The sequence below is a fragment of the Lynx canadensis genome, chromosome E2, assembly GCF_007474595.2.
Source record: "Lynx canadensis isolate LIC74 chromosome E2, mLynCan4.pri.v2, whole genome shotgun sequence".
NCBI classification, from domain to species: Eukaryota; Metazoa; Chordata; class Mammalia; order Carnivora; family Felidae; genus Lynx; species Lynx canadensis.
Genome location: NC_044317.1, coordinates 60369486 through 60382457, shown reverse-complemented (window position 1 = coordinate 60382457; position 12972 = coordinate 60369486). Strand labels below are relative to the sequence as shown.

The 12972-nt window shown below is 44.9% G+C and overlaps 1 protein-coding gene across 1 annotated transcript; it reads right to left on the bottom strand.

Moving 5' to 3' along the window:
- Positions 1-804: 804 nt before the first annotated feature.
- Positions 805-12058, bottom strand: LOC115502280 (zinc finger protein 211-like). The gene is made up of 4 exons (XM_030297522.2): positions 11768-12058; positions 11187-11225; positions 10460-10586; positions 805-3018 (listed from the first exon to the last, which is right to left on the bottom strand). Exons 1-4 carry the CDS (start codon positions 11798-11800, stop codon positions 1550-1552), a joined length of 1668 nt encoding a protein of 555 aa, XP_030153382.1. The 5' UTR covers positions 11801-12058; the 3' UTR covers positions 805-1549.
- Between the last annotated feature and the right edge of the window lie 914 nt (positions 12059-12972).

Below are 12972 nucleotides of genomic sequence, written 5' to 3'. Positions count from 1 at the left end.
TCACAGAGCCACATCAACAGATTAAGGGATCTCCTTTCTCTGTATGCCTATTTTCCTACCTGCGTAGAAATGGCCTTTAGGTGAACGTACCAGAACACCTATGGGAATCCACAAAACCAATAGATTTTCTTTGACAAAGACCTCAGCTGCAAAGATGCGTGTACCTGGAGGTCCTGAGGATTTGTGCACACTAACACTGCAGATTCACAGTCATCGGAACATTCTGATACAATTTTAGAAGGGGCATGTCCTGTCTACTTAGCTGCAGTCCCCTCCACTGCAGTGTTTCTGTACCAATTACAGTTGCCCCAGGGCCCTGTATTCTTACCATGACACTAGCCTAGTGAATTCTGGGTATCAGGGCACATGGATCCTTTGTAGGACTGGGGCAGAGAATTCCATCAACACTGAGCATTATGGGATATCCACCGTGAAAAAGAAAAGCAATTCATGTTGTTCTCAGAAGCACTGGATGCTGTGAACTTCCTGACTCTTCAGTGTTCTGAGCCCACCAAAAAATCCTGATACCCAGTCCCCAAATTAAGACAAGGCCCTGCAGTCTTTCCTAGGAGACCTTGGGCAACAGCATAAATTAGGCCAAAGCTGGAAAGAGAGCTATATTCTTTCATCAAACTGTCATCTCTGAGGCACACAAAGTACTGGGAACCCCATGAAAGTGGTTCACTCCTTAATGCTGGCAGAGCCCAGGTGTTTTCAAATCACCTCACGCAGTGCATAGAACCCCAAGATCAAAGGTGGCTTAAGCAATAGTGTCTTTTTTTTTTTAATGTTTTATTTAGTTTTGAGACATAAGAGAGACAGAGCATGAGCAGGGGAGGGGCAGAGAAAGAGGGAGACACAGAATCCGAAGCAGGCTCCAGGCTCTGAACTGTCAGGCTCTGAACTGCCTGATGTGGGGCTCGAACTCACAAACCGCGAGATCATGACCTGAGTCGAAGTCGGACGCTTAACCAACTGAGCCACCCAGGCGCCCCAGCAATAATGTCTTCATTATTGCAAAATCCAAAGCAGTATGAGGCAGGGAATTCCCAGGTTGGTGACTTGGAAGATAGGAAAATCCAAGGTGAGTGTCACACAAAACTAACACATTGAAAATGCAGTCCTTCTCGGCAAGTTACTGGCAGAACTCAGATTGGGTCCACTGGGCCCAAACTGGGTCAGGGCCGTGCCCTAACTTCTACAAGAGAAGAGAATGAAGACCCTATAAGGGCTAAGACTAATCATGATTTCCTCCAGCAAAGGGGGGAGCTTCCCTGAGCACACTGTGGTGGTAACTGATGCACACTGTGTGAACCTGCTGAGTGGTAGAGAGGACAAAACTCTCCCACAGAAACCGGCAGTGACATAAATCTGGCAAAAGCCCTGGACAGGTTAGAAAGTGTAACACAGCTCCTTATAGATTCTCACATACTTGGATCTCCTCACTATGAATTTTCAGACATATAGGCTAAAATTTGCCAGATGGCTTCTTCACAACTTCCCTCTTCCAGTGTAATTATCTAAAAGGAAACCACATGTCCCTGTACACCTAAGGCCTTTCTCTAGTATGGAATCTCTGGTGTTGAATGAAGTCAGATTTGGAGCTAAATGATTTCCCACATTCTCTGCACTCAGTAGGCCTCTTGCCAGTGTGAACTCTCCGGTGTTGAATGAGACTGGAGCTTTGGCTAAAGGATTTTCCGCATTCCCCACACTCATAAGGCCTTTCTCCAGTGTGAACTCTCAGGTGTTTGACAAGGTTAGATTTACAGCTAAAGGACTTTCCACATTCACTGCACTCAATAGGCCTTTCTCCAGTGTGAACTCTCCAGTGGTTCTTCAGGTTGGAGCTATGGCTAAAAGATTTTCCACATTCCCCACACTCATAAGGCCTTTCTCCTGTGTGGACTTTCCGATGTGAACTGAAGCTGGAACTTTGCTTAAAGGATTTCCCACATTTAGTGCACTCATAAGGCCTTTCTCCAGTGTGAAGTCTCCTGTGGTGAATGAGGCTGGAGCTTCGGCTAAAGGATTTCCCACATTCGCCGCACTGATGAGGCCTTTCTCCAGTGTGAACTCTCCTGTGGTAGATGAGACTGAAGTTTTGGCTAAAGGACTTCCCACATTCACTGCACTCATAAGGCCTTTCTCCAGTGTGAACTCTCTGATGTTGAATGAGGTTGGACCTTTGACTGAAGGATTTTCCACATTCCCTGCACTCATAAGGTTTCTCTCCAGTGTGAACTTTCCTATGGCTATTGAGGCTGTAGCTTTGGCTAAAGGATTTCCCACATTCACTGCACTCATAGGGCCTTTCTCCGGTGTGAACCCTCCGATGTATAATGAAACTGGAGTAGTAGGTAAAGAATTTCCCACATTCACTGCATTCATAAGGTCTTTCTCCAGTGTGGACTTTCTGGTGCTGGATGAGGTTACATCTTCGGGTACAGGCTTTTCCACATTTGCCACATTCATAAAGCCCTTCTCTAGTGAGGACTCTCTGATCCTGAGCAAGTGTGTCTGTGCAGCTGAAGGCTTTCTTGCATTCTCCACAGTGGTGACGACTTTTTCCATTGTGAAAGATAGCCTCGCACTCATTGTTCAGCTTCTCCCCAGTGTGAGTGACCTGTTGTTGGAGAAATCCCATGCTGGTTAAGAAGTCCTTCCCTGTCTCCTCACAGGTAAGGGGCTTCTCTGACACATGGACTGTACAGCTCTTTATAAACGAGGCTCTGTCCACACAACTTCTGAAGGGAACCTCTCTAGTGTGCTGCCCCTCGTACTGTTGAAGGCTGGCAGCCAAACAGAATTGCTTCCCACACGTATATGGTTTCTCCCCAGGATAAGTTTCCTGGTGCTCAGCCAGGCGCAGACTGTTTCTCAAGATCGGGCCATGCATCTCAAAGGGCTGGGCCTTCTGGGGAGATGAATCTGCCTCAAGAGTCCTGATCTGTGACACTCCTACAGAAATGCTCTCTTCCAAAGGTACATCCTCATCGTCCACTCCGTGCCCACAACCTGAAAGCACAGAAGTGTTCTGATGAAGTACAAGTTGACATTACTGGGAAGGAGGGAGACCCATCACAAAGGTACATCTGACACACTAAAGAACCAGAATATAGAACTCTTTTCAGGCAAAGGAAGTTGGGATTAGGTTTTGGACACGGCTGCTTTGCACTACTGGAATGCCAAGGTCGCAGAATTGGGAAGGCCTCACTAGGCACAGCATATAAGGAAAGGGTTGGGCCAGGGGTGAAACACGTTCTACAACTTGTTCTACTGTCAATGTCTTTTAGCTGGATTACATCTAGTGGGGACATGTGATGCTGTGCAGAGGTCTATGTCCACATGTAGGAAAATATGACTGTAAGAAAGTAACTGGTTTTCAAGAATTATTAAAAGATATGTGCATACTTTAGAATACGACAATGCTGGAAAGCACTGTGGAGAGACGAGTGTGAAGAATGAGAAAAAAGGTCCAGAGAAGCAGGCATTAGTCCAGGACTGAAGAAAGAATAAAAATGACATCAGCAGGGGCGCCTGGGTGGCTCAGTCAGTCTGACTTCAGTTCAGGTCATGATCTCACAGCTCGTGAGTTCGAGCCCCACGTCGGGCTCTATGCTGACAGCTGGGACCCTGGAGTCTGCTTTGGATTCTGTGTCTCCCTCTCTCTCTGCCCCTCCCCCACTCGCACTCTGTCTCTCTCGCTCTCAAAAATAAATAAAACATTTTTAAAAATGACATCAGCGAAGGTCAAGAATGGAGATGGTAAGATGGAAGTGAGTTGTGGCCACCAGCAATGGCACCAAAACACAAGTCAAATATGATAGGTTCCTGGTGTCATCTGAACACAGCTCTGATATCACACTCTCCCCCAGCTGTCATTCAACTGAGTCAGGCCCTCTCTGGACCCATCTCATGGAGACTGGAGCTATGTCCATCCTGGGGAGCACAGAGGACTCCTCCCCTAGCCCCAGCTGAGTAAGAGACCTGGAAGATCCAAATCCTAAGGGAAAGACAGGACGGGTCAGAGGCCAATACTGGCCTGGAACAACTCGGCACACAACCGGTCACAGGAAAGATACTACAAAAAGTACCTGCAGGCCCAGCTAGAGGGAAGATGGTGGCACAACAAGCACCAGGAACCTGTCTCTTCACTGGACCACAAAGGCACTGACAGAATCAATCTGATATAACTATATTGGAACTCTAGAGTCTACTGAAGGCTTACGATATGCTAAGTTGCTTTAATTGCTCAATCTCAGCTCTTAGCATTGTATAGGTTATCCACCTCCCAACTCCTCCAGCTCTGAGCCCCAGAGCAGGCAGCCATACACATATTCTGCAGCAGCTTGCTAGAGCCAGGGTGGGCAATAGGGACCCCTTCCTCCAGGCACCACAGATCTGTGCCCAAACTGCTTCTAATGACTGGAGGTGCGACGACAGATGGGCAGCCATTGTTGCAAAGCCTCTCCCTCACTGGCTAAAATGATTTTACAGGGGATTTAAAGGTCAGACATCTATCCCCTCTACTCCCCTCCCTTCATCATGTTTCTCTTATTCCCCTGTTGGGAAGCAAATATTCATGGACTAGGATGTTCAAAATCAATCACATATATGGGGGAATACAGAAAATCATCATACATGCCCAGGGAAAGGCAAAGTCTCAGAAAAAAACAGAGAAGACCTTAAGTTTATACCTCAGACTGATCTCCAGCACAGCACCCCACAACCATTAAACAAACAAAAAGCAACCTCCAAATGTCCAGTTTTTAACAATAACAAATCACATGACATACAAAGCAACAGGAAAGTTTAGCACATTCTAAGGGAAAAAAAATTCAAGAGAAATTGTCCTTGAGAAAGACCACATTGTGTACTTATTAGACAAAGACTTTAATTTTTTTTTGATGTTTTTATTATTTACTTTTGACAGAGAGAGAGAGAGAGAGAGAGAGAGAGAGAGCAAGCACACACAAGCAGGGGAAAGGTAGAGAAAGATGGAGACACAGAATCCAAAGCAGGCTCCAGGCTCTGAACTGTCAGCACAGCGCCTGACACAGAGCTTGAGCCCACGAACCACAAGATCATGACCTGAGCCAAAGTCGGATGCTTAACCGACTGAGCCACTCAGGTGCCGCAATTAGACAAAGACTTCAAAACAACTGTCTAAAAGATGCTCAAAGAGCTAAAAAAAAAATGTGGACAACGTCAAGAAAATGTTGCATGACCAAAACAGAAATATTAATAGAGATAGGAAACATAAAAAACAATCAAAAAGATATTCTGGGACTTAAAAGTAGAATAACTGAATGAAAGAAGTCACTAGAGGGATACAAAAGCAGCTCTGAGTAGGCAGAAGAAACAATCAGTGAACCTGAAGATAGTGAATCTGAGGAAAAGAAAGAAAAAGCATCGACCAGGAGTGAACAGAACAAAAGAACCTGTGGGATGCCATCACTAGACCAATATATGCAATGCATTAGTCTAGAAGAAAAAGAGAGAAACGAAAGGACACAGAGCTTATTTGAGGAAATAATCCCTGAAAACTTCCCAAATCTGATGGAAGAGACAAATATTAACATCTGAGAGGCTCAGTGAACTCCGACCAGGATAAACTCTAAGGCTCACACTTGGCTCATTATAAACAAAGTGTCAAAAGCCAAAGGCAAAGAGAGAATCTTAAAAGCAGCAATATAGAAGTGATTATCACATACAAGGGATCGCCAATAAGATGATCAAATTTCTAATCAGAATCCACTGAGGCCAGAGGCAGTGGGTTGCTATATTCAAGTGTTGAAATAAAAAAATGGTCAACCAGAATTCTATAACCAGCAAAACATCCTCCAAAAATGACATAGTAATTGAGACCTTGCAGATACATAAAAGCCAAGGGAGTTCTTTACTACTAGATGTGTCCTGCAAGAAATGCTAGAGGTGGTCCTTCAGGTTGAAATGAAAGGACACTAGATGGTAACTCAAAGCCATCTGACCAAATCAAGATCTCTGTTAAATTAAATACAGACAATTACAAGACCTAATTGTGTTGTAACTTAACATTTAAGAGATTAATCCATACATAATAATTACTGGTCTAAATTTTTGGACATACAACATATAAAGATGTAATTCTGTGACATCAACAACTACCAAGGACAAATCTGTATAGAAGAAGAATTTTAAAAAATATGATTGAAGCTAAGCTGACATAAATTCATACTCTGTGTTATAATTTTAGCACATTAGATATAACCCCATGGTTAACTAAAAGAGAGAGAGAGAGAGAGAGAGAGAGGTCCAGAAAGTACACACACACACACAAAACACCCAAATTAAAATATTTCACTACAAAAATATCATCTGAACAGAAAAGAGAGTAATGCAGGAAATGAGGGACAAAAAAGCTATAAGGCATACAGAAAACAAACAGCAGAATGACAGAGGTCCCTCCTCATCAGTAATTACTATAAATCTAAATAGATTACACTCTGCAAACAAAAGACAAAATTGGTAGAATGGATAAGAACATGATCCAACTATATGCTGCTCGTAAGACACCCACTTTACACCCAAAGACATGAATAAAAGTTGAAAGTGAAACCCTGGAAAAACACATTCCATGTGAACAGTAATCCAAAGACAGTAGGGGTGGCTATACCAATACCAGAAATAGAGACTTTACATCGAAAATGGTTATAAGACAAAGAAAGACACTGTATTAATAAAAGATTCAATATGTAAGAAAATATAATAGGGGCTCCTGGGTGGTTCAGTTGGTTAAGCGTCTGACTTCGGCTCAGGTCATGATCTCACGGTCTGTGAGTTCGAGCCACGTGTCAGCACAGAGCTGCTGCCTGCTGAGATGCAGCACAGAGCACGAAGCCTGCTCCAGATTCTGTCTCCCTCTCTCTGCCCCTCCCCCACTCACACCTCTGTCTCTTTCTCTCTCTCAAAAGTAAGTAAACATTAAAAAAAAATTTTTAAAGAAAATAAAACACAGATATGTAACAATTATAAACATTTATGTACCTATGACCAAATAAAGATCTCTGCTAAATTACAGACCATCAAAACCTATGAAGCAAAAACTGACACTTGACAAGAGAAATAGACAGTTCTAAAATAATAGTTGGAGACATTAATGCCCACTCTCGATAATACAGAATAAACACACAGAAGTAAGGAGATAGAGGACGTGAACAACACCATAAACCAACTAGATCTAGCAGAATATACAGAATGCACTACCCAAGAGCGATAGAATATACATTCTTCTCAACTGCACAGGGGGCATTTTCCAGGATAAACCATATGCTCAGCTGCAAATTAAGTGTCACTGGATTTAAAAAGACAGAAATCACACAAAGCATCTTTTCAACCACAATGGGATAAAGTTAGAAATCAAAAACTGAAGTAAAACTGGAAAATTCACTAACCTATGGAAATTAAATCATTTTTAAACAACCAATGGGTCAAAGAAGAATCACAAGGGAAATCAGAAAATATGCAGAGACAAATGAAAATGGAAACACAGTATTAGCAAAAATTATGTGAAGCAGCAAAAGCAGCACTAAGAGGGAAATTTATAGCTACAAACACTTATATTAAAAAAGCAGAGGGGCGCCTGGGTGGCGCAGTCAGTTGAGCGTCCGACTTCAGCCAGGTCACGATCTCGCGGTCCATGGGTTCGAGCCCCGCGTTGGGCTCTGGGCTGATGGCTCAGAGCCTGGAGCCTGTTTCCGATTCTGTGTCTCCCTCTCTCTCTCTGCCCCTCCCCTGTTCATGCTCTGTCTCTCTCTGTCCCAAAAATAAATAAACGTTGGAAAAAAAAAAAAAAAAAAAAGCAGAGAGGGGCACCTGGGTGGCTCAGTTGGTTAAGCATCCATCCCACTTTGGCTCAGGTCGTGATCTCACAGCTTGTGGGTTCAAGCCCTGTGTCAGGTTCTGTGCTGACAACTCGGAGCCTGGAGCCTGCTTCTGACTCTGTCTCTCTCTCTCTCCTTCTCTCTCTGCCCCTCCCCCACTAGCTCACATGCTCTCTCTCTCTCTCTCTCTCTCAAAAAAATACACTTAAAAAAAAAAAGATCTCAAATCAACAGCCTAACTTTACAACTTAAAGATCTACAAAAAGAGCAAAGAAACCCAATGCTAGCAGAAAAAAAATAATAAAGATTAGGGCTGAGATAAATAGAGATAAGAAACACACGAAAGAAAAAAAATTGACAAAACCGAAAGCTGGTTCTTTCAAAATGCTATCAAAATTGACAAACGGGGCACGTGGCTGGCTCAGGTGGAGCAAGTGACTCTTGACCTCAGGGTTGTGAGTTTGAGCTCCATGCTCGGTTTAGAGATTACTTAAAAATAAAATCTAAGGGGCGCCTGGGTGGGTCAGTTGGTTAAGCATCTGACTCTTGATTTTGGCTCAGGTCCTGATCTCATAGTTCATGAGATCAAGCCCCGCAATGGGCTCTGTACTGATAACAAGAAACCTGCTTGGGATTTTTTCTCTCCCTCGCTCTCCACCCCTCCCCCACTCTCTCTCTCAAAATAAATAAATAAACTTAAAAAAATAACTAATAAATAAAATCTTTAAAAGTTGACAAACTTTACCCTAGAATGGCAAAAAAGAAAGAAAAAAAAAAGGAAGACTGAAAATAGTAAAATAAAAAATTATCATGGGGACATTATTACCAGTTCAACAGGAATAGATTATAAAAGAGTACTAGTAAGGAGACTGAATCACTAAGCAAAAACCTCCTGACAAAAAAAAGTCCTGGACTTGATGGCTTCACTGGTGAGTTCTACCAACCACACTTAATGAAGAAATAACACCTATCTTTATCAAAAACAGACAAAGTCACTACAGGGAAACTACAGACCAATATAATTGATTCATCAATGCAAAAAAAATCATTAACAAAATACTAGCAAACTGAATTCAGCAGCACAGTAAAGGATTATACACCACAACCTACTGGGACTTATTTCTAGAATGCAAGGATGGTTCAACATACGAAAATTAATCATTAAAATACATCCTATTACAGAATGAGGAAAAAATTATATGATCATCTCAACTGATGCACAAAAAGCATCTATCAAAATTTTAACACCCTTTGACGATGCAAACAGTCAGCAAACTAAGAACAGAAGAAAACTACCTTACCATAATAAAAGAAAAAGATTAAAACCCATGGCTAATATGGTGAACGCTTTTCCTCCAAGATCAGGAAGAAGAAAATTATACAAAATGGTATTGGAAGTTCTAGACAGAAGGGGAAAAAAAAGAGGAAAGTCATCCAAAAGGAAAGGAAGAAGTAAAATTATCTTTGCTTATGAGTACATGACACACAGAAAACTAGGCCTAAAGGTTTAAAAAATGTTCAGAATAAATGAATTTAACAAAACAACAGGACACAAATAGAACATAAAAAAATCCAGCTGTATTTCTATACACTAACAATAAACAATCTAAAAAGGATACTAAGAAAACAATTCCACTTATAATAGTATCAAAAGAATAACATACTTAGAAATTAAACCAAGGAAGTAAAAAATTTGAACACAATAAAGTACAAAACACTGGTAAAAGAAATTAAAGAAAGTATTAATAAATGGGAATACATCCATATTTATGGATTAAAGACTTAATACTGTTAAGATGTCAAATACTACTCAAAACCATCTACAGAGTCAATGCAATCCCTATCAAAATTCCAATTTTTTTTGTAGTAATGGAAAAATTCACATGGAGCGATGCCTGGGTGGCTCAGTTAAGTTTCTGACTCTTGATTTCAGCTCAGGTCATGATCTCACGGTTTGTGACTTTGAGCCCGGCACGGGACTCTGTGCTGACAGCACGGAGCTTACTTGGGATTCTCTCTCCCCCTCTCTCTGCCCCTCCCCCACTCACACCCTAACTCTCTCTCTCTCAAATAAATAAATAAAAACTTTTCAAAAGAAAAAAGAAAAAAAAATCTCAAGGACACCAAACAGCCAAAACAATCTTAAAAAAGACTAAAGCTGGCAGAGTCATACTTCTTAATTAAAATTTTACTGCATAGCTACAGTAGTCAAAACAGTGTGATACTGGCATAAAGGCAAATACAGTCCAATGGAATAAACACTCCAGAGATAAACTCTTGCACATATGGTCAACCGATTTTCCACAAGGAGGCCAAGGCCATTCTAGACCATTCAGTGGGGAAGATCCATGAGGCTACCATCAAAACTACTGATCCTGAATCCTTCCCTGTGAGGGTTTAAAGCAGCAGGTATTGGGGCAATAAAGGAAGAGAAATGGGTATGCACTCAGTCCAGCTCCAGTAACCAAAGCACCCAGCCAGGGGACCGGGAAGGCCCAGTACCCATCGTTCAGATGCGAGACCAAGCTGCTGCGCTTGGAAGGGAGAAAGGCAGGGCCCCGCCTACGGCACAGGGGTGGGCGTGAGGGCCTTACCTAGTGAGGATGTGAGCGCAAAGTTCTCCAGCATCACATCGTGGTACAGGCATCTCTGATCCTCATCCAGGAGATCCCACTCCTCCCAGGAGAAATATAGGGCCACGTCCTCAAAAGTAACACTTCCCTGCCAAGACAGAGACAGATGAACCACAAACGGCCTCACTCCTGAAGACCCGTAATCTCCATCCCAACACATTTATCCCATGTTCACCCTCCTCCCAAGATCCACAATGAGACGAGATACCAGACTCCGGGATCACTGCTGTCTGCTTCTCCCTTATACTCCCACTAATCGCTGTGTTCACTCTGCGCCCCACTCTGCAGCCAGCTGGAGTGTGTTAAGACCTAGATTAGACGCCGGACCTCCCATCTCCTCCAGATAGATGTCTAACTTCGCAGGCAGTCATTCCAAGCTTGACTGGCGGCCGGCCACGCTTGGCTCTCACCAGAAAGAAAGGAGGAGCCTAATTCCCCGAGCCTCACCTCCAAGCAGTTCCACATCATGACACCTGTTTCGTAAAGAGCTTCCGCATCTCTTTCCTTGGATGGCCCCGTATGGGAATCTCACCATATAAACCCCGGCCTAGGCGCCACCCTGAGCTAGAATTCTTCAGGGTCCCCAGCCCAAGGGCTGGGGGAATGGCAGGTGAAGAGTCACAGGACACCACAGATCTGGACCAAATGTGCGGCAGGGCCAGTGAGGGACTGATACACCTGCACTTACCTGTGGAGGCTCCCAAAGCACGTCTGCAACCACGGAAACCTGTGGGAAGAGGCGAGTCTTTGAGGGACGGAACCCTGGCGATTTTCCAGGGGGGCGCTTCCTATCCCGGGCTGACTGGTCGGCTTCTGGGCCGGCTCTCGCCGGCTCTGTGTCCTCGGAAAAAGACCTCCCTCTGCCTCAGTGCCCTCCTCGCCCCCTACAACCCGTTCTACTGAGCAGACGTTGGAGAACATCTCGAACCCACGTCTCTCTTTTCCTCGCGATTCTCCATTGCTCTCAGGGCTCTAGCAAAGGAGCTTCAACCCCACAGCCCGCCACTCAACCCAAACCGTCTCCTGCGGCAGCAGGATGGACCCCAGGTTTCCGGGTGTTTCCGTTCAAACCCCCTGCAGCCCTTCCCCGGCAGCCCGCTCCCGCACCCCGTCACGCCGGCGCTCAGACACGGGGCCCCCGCCCGCGAGCGCCTCCCCCGCCCGGACACGGGGACCCGGGCCGCAGGGACGAGAGCAGGAGCCCCGCGCTCGGGCCTGGAGGGTCTGGGTTGGGGGGGGCGGGGGAGGGTCCGGGGGCCGCGCGTTTACCTCAGCCGGGTCCCTGCGCGCGGCCGCCGCCATCGGACTCTGGGCGAAGTGAAGAGATGACAGCTGAGCGACCCGGACGGTCACGGGCTCCGCAGTGTCCAGGCCGGGCTCGCAGGCAGCGAAGTCCCCGACCCCAGACCAGCCTCCGTACAGCGGGGACGAAGCCTCCTCTCGTGCCTCCTGTGTCGGTCGCCCGGGTCCCAAGCCGGTGTTCCGCACCTTCCGACCGAGCCCGGAGACCCCAGAACCGCTAAAACGACCGCCACGGAAAAGGCGGAAGCCCCGCCTCAAGACGCTACGCCCTGCCGGAAGTGTCCCTTTTCTGGACTTTCATTGGGCTATTGCCCCTGCCGTTCAAAGCAGAGTTTTCAGGGTAATGTAGTCCCAACGGCAGGGGTTGCCGAACCCCAGAAAGTCTCGGAGAAGGGGTCGAGCGGCGTCGCGAGGCCTCTGGGAAGTGACACCCCCCCCATACTTCTAAGATCGAGGAGCGACTTCATTTCTTCTTAACAGTGGCAGGCCAATTCCTGGGAGTGTGAACTGCACTTTAAGGTCAGGGCTACCGATCCCTGAAGTGTTTCCACGTTATTTCAGACTCTATGAAGGCGACTCTAGTGATCATCGCTGGTAGCTGGAAGCGAGTAAACATTATCTTACTGCTCTTTACATGCCTGCAGCCTGAGGTGGGAAGGTCATTTTTCTGAGCTTCACTGGCTTGGGTCAGGGACAAAAAACAAAAAGACACACAGGACCAGGACAGAGAAAATAGAGGAAGGGTACTGGGCAGCTCTGAAGCCGGTTATCCTAGTGGGCTCTGGGCCTCTGGTCCTTGGTCCCTTCTTCCTGTTAGTCAGTGCTTGTGCCCAACTCAATGAGAAACACTTTTATCTACAAAACATAAAACTTTTATACATGCACATTTCCCCCAATACACATTTACATTATTAATGCATAAAATAAAAAATTAACTATTGTTTATTAAGGAGCACTACTGTATGTACATTTATAAAATAAAAGTGGAAAGTCTATGATAATTCCACCTCCCGGAGAAACGCAATGTTTGCAGGATGGTATCCTTTTAGAATTTTGTTTGCACATAGATACACCCCTCTGTGTGCCTTTGCATTCCTATGTATTCCTACAAGTTGTCATACTTTGTGCATAAACCTGAGGCATGCTTTGCTTAGTTAACAAGTTGTTCTTGT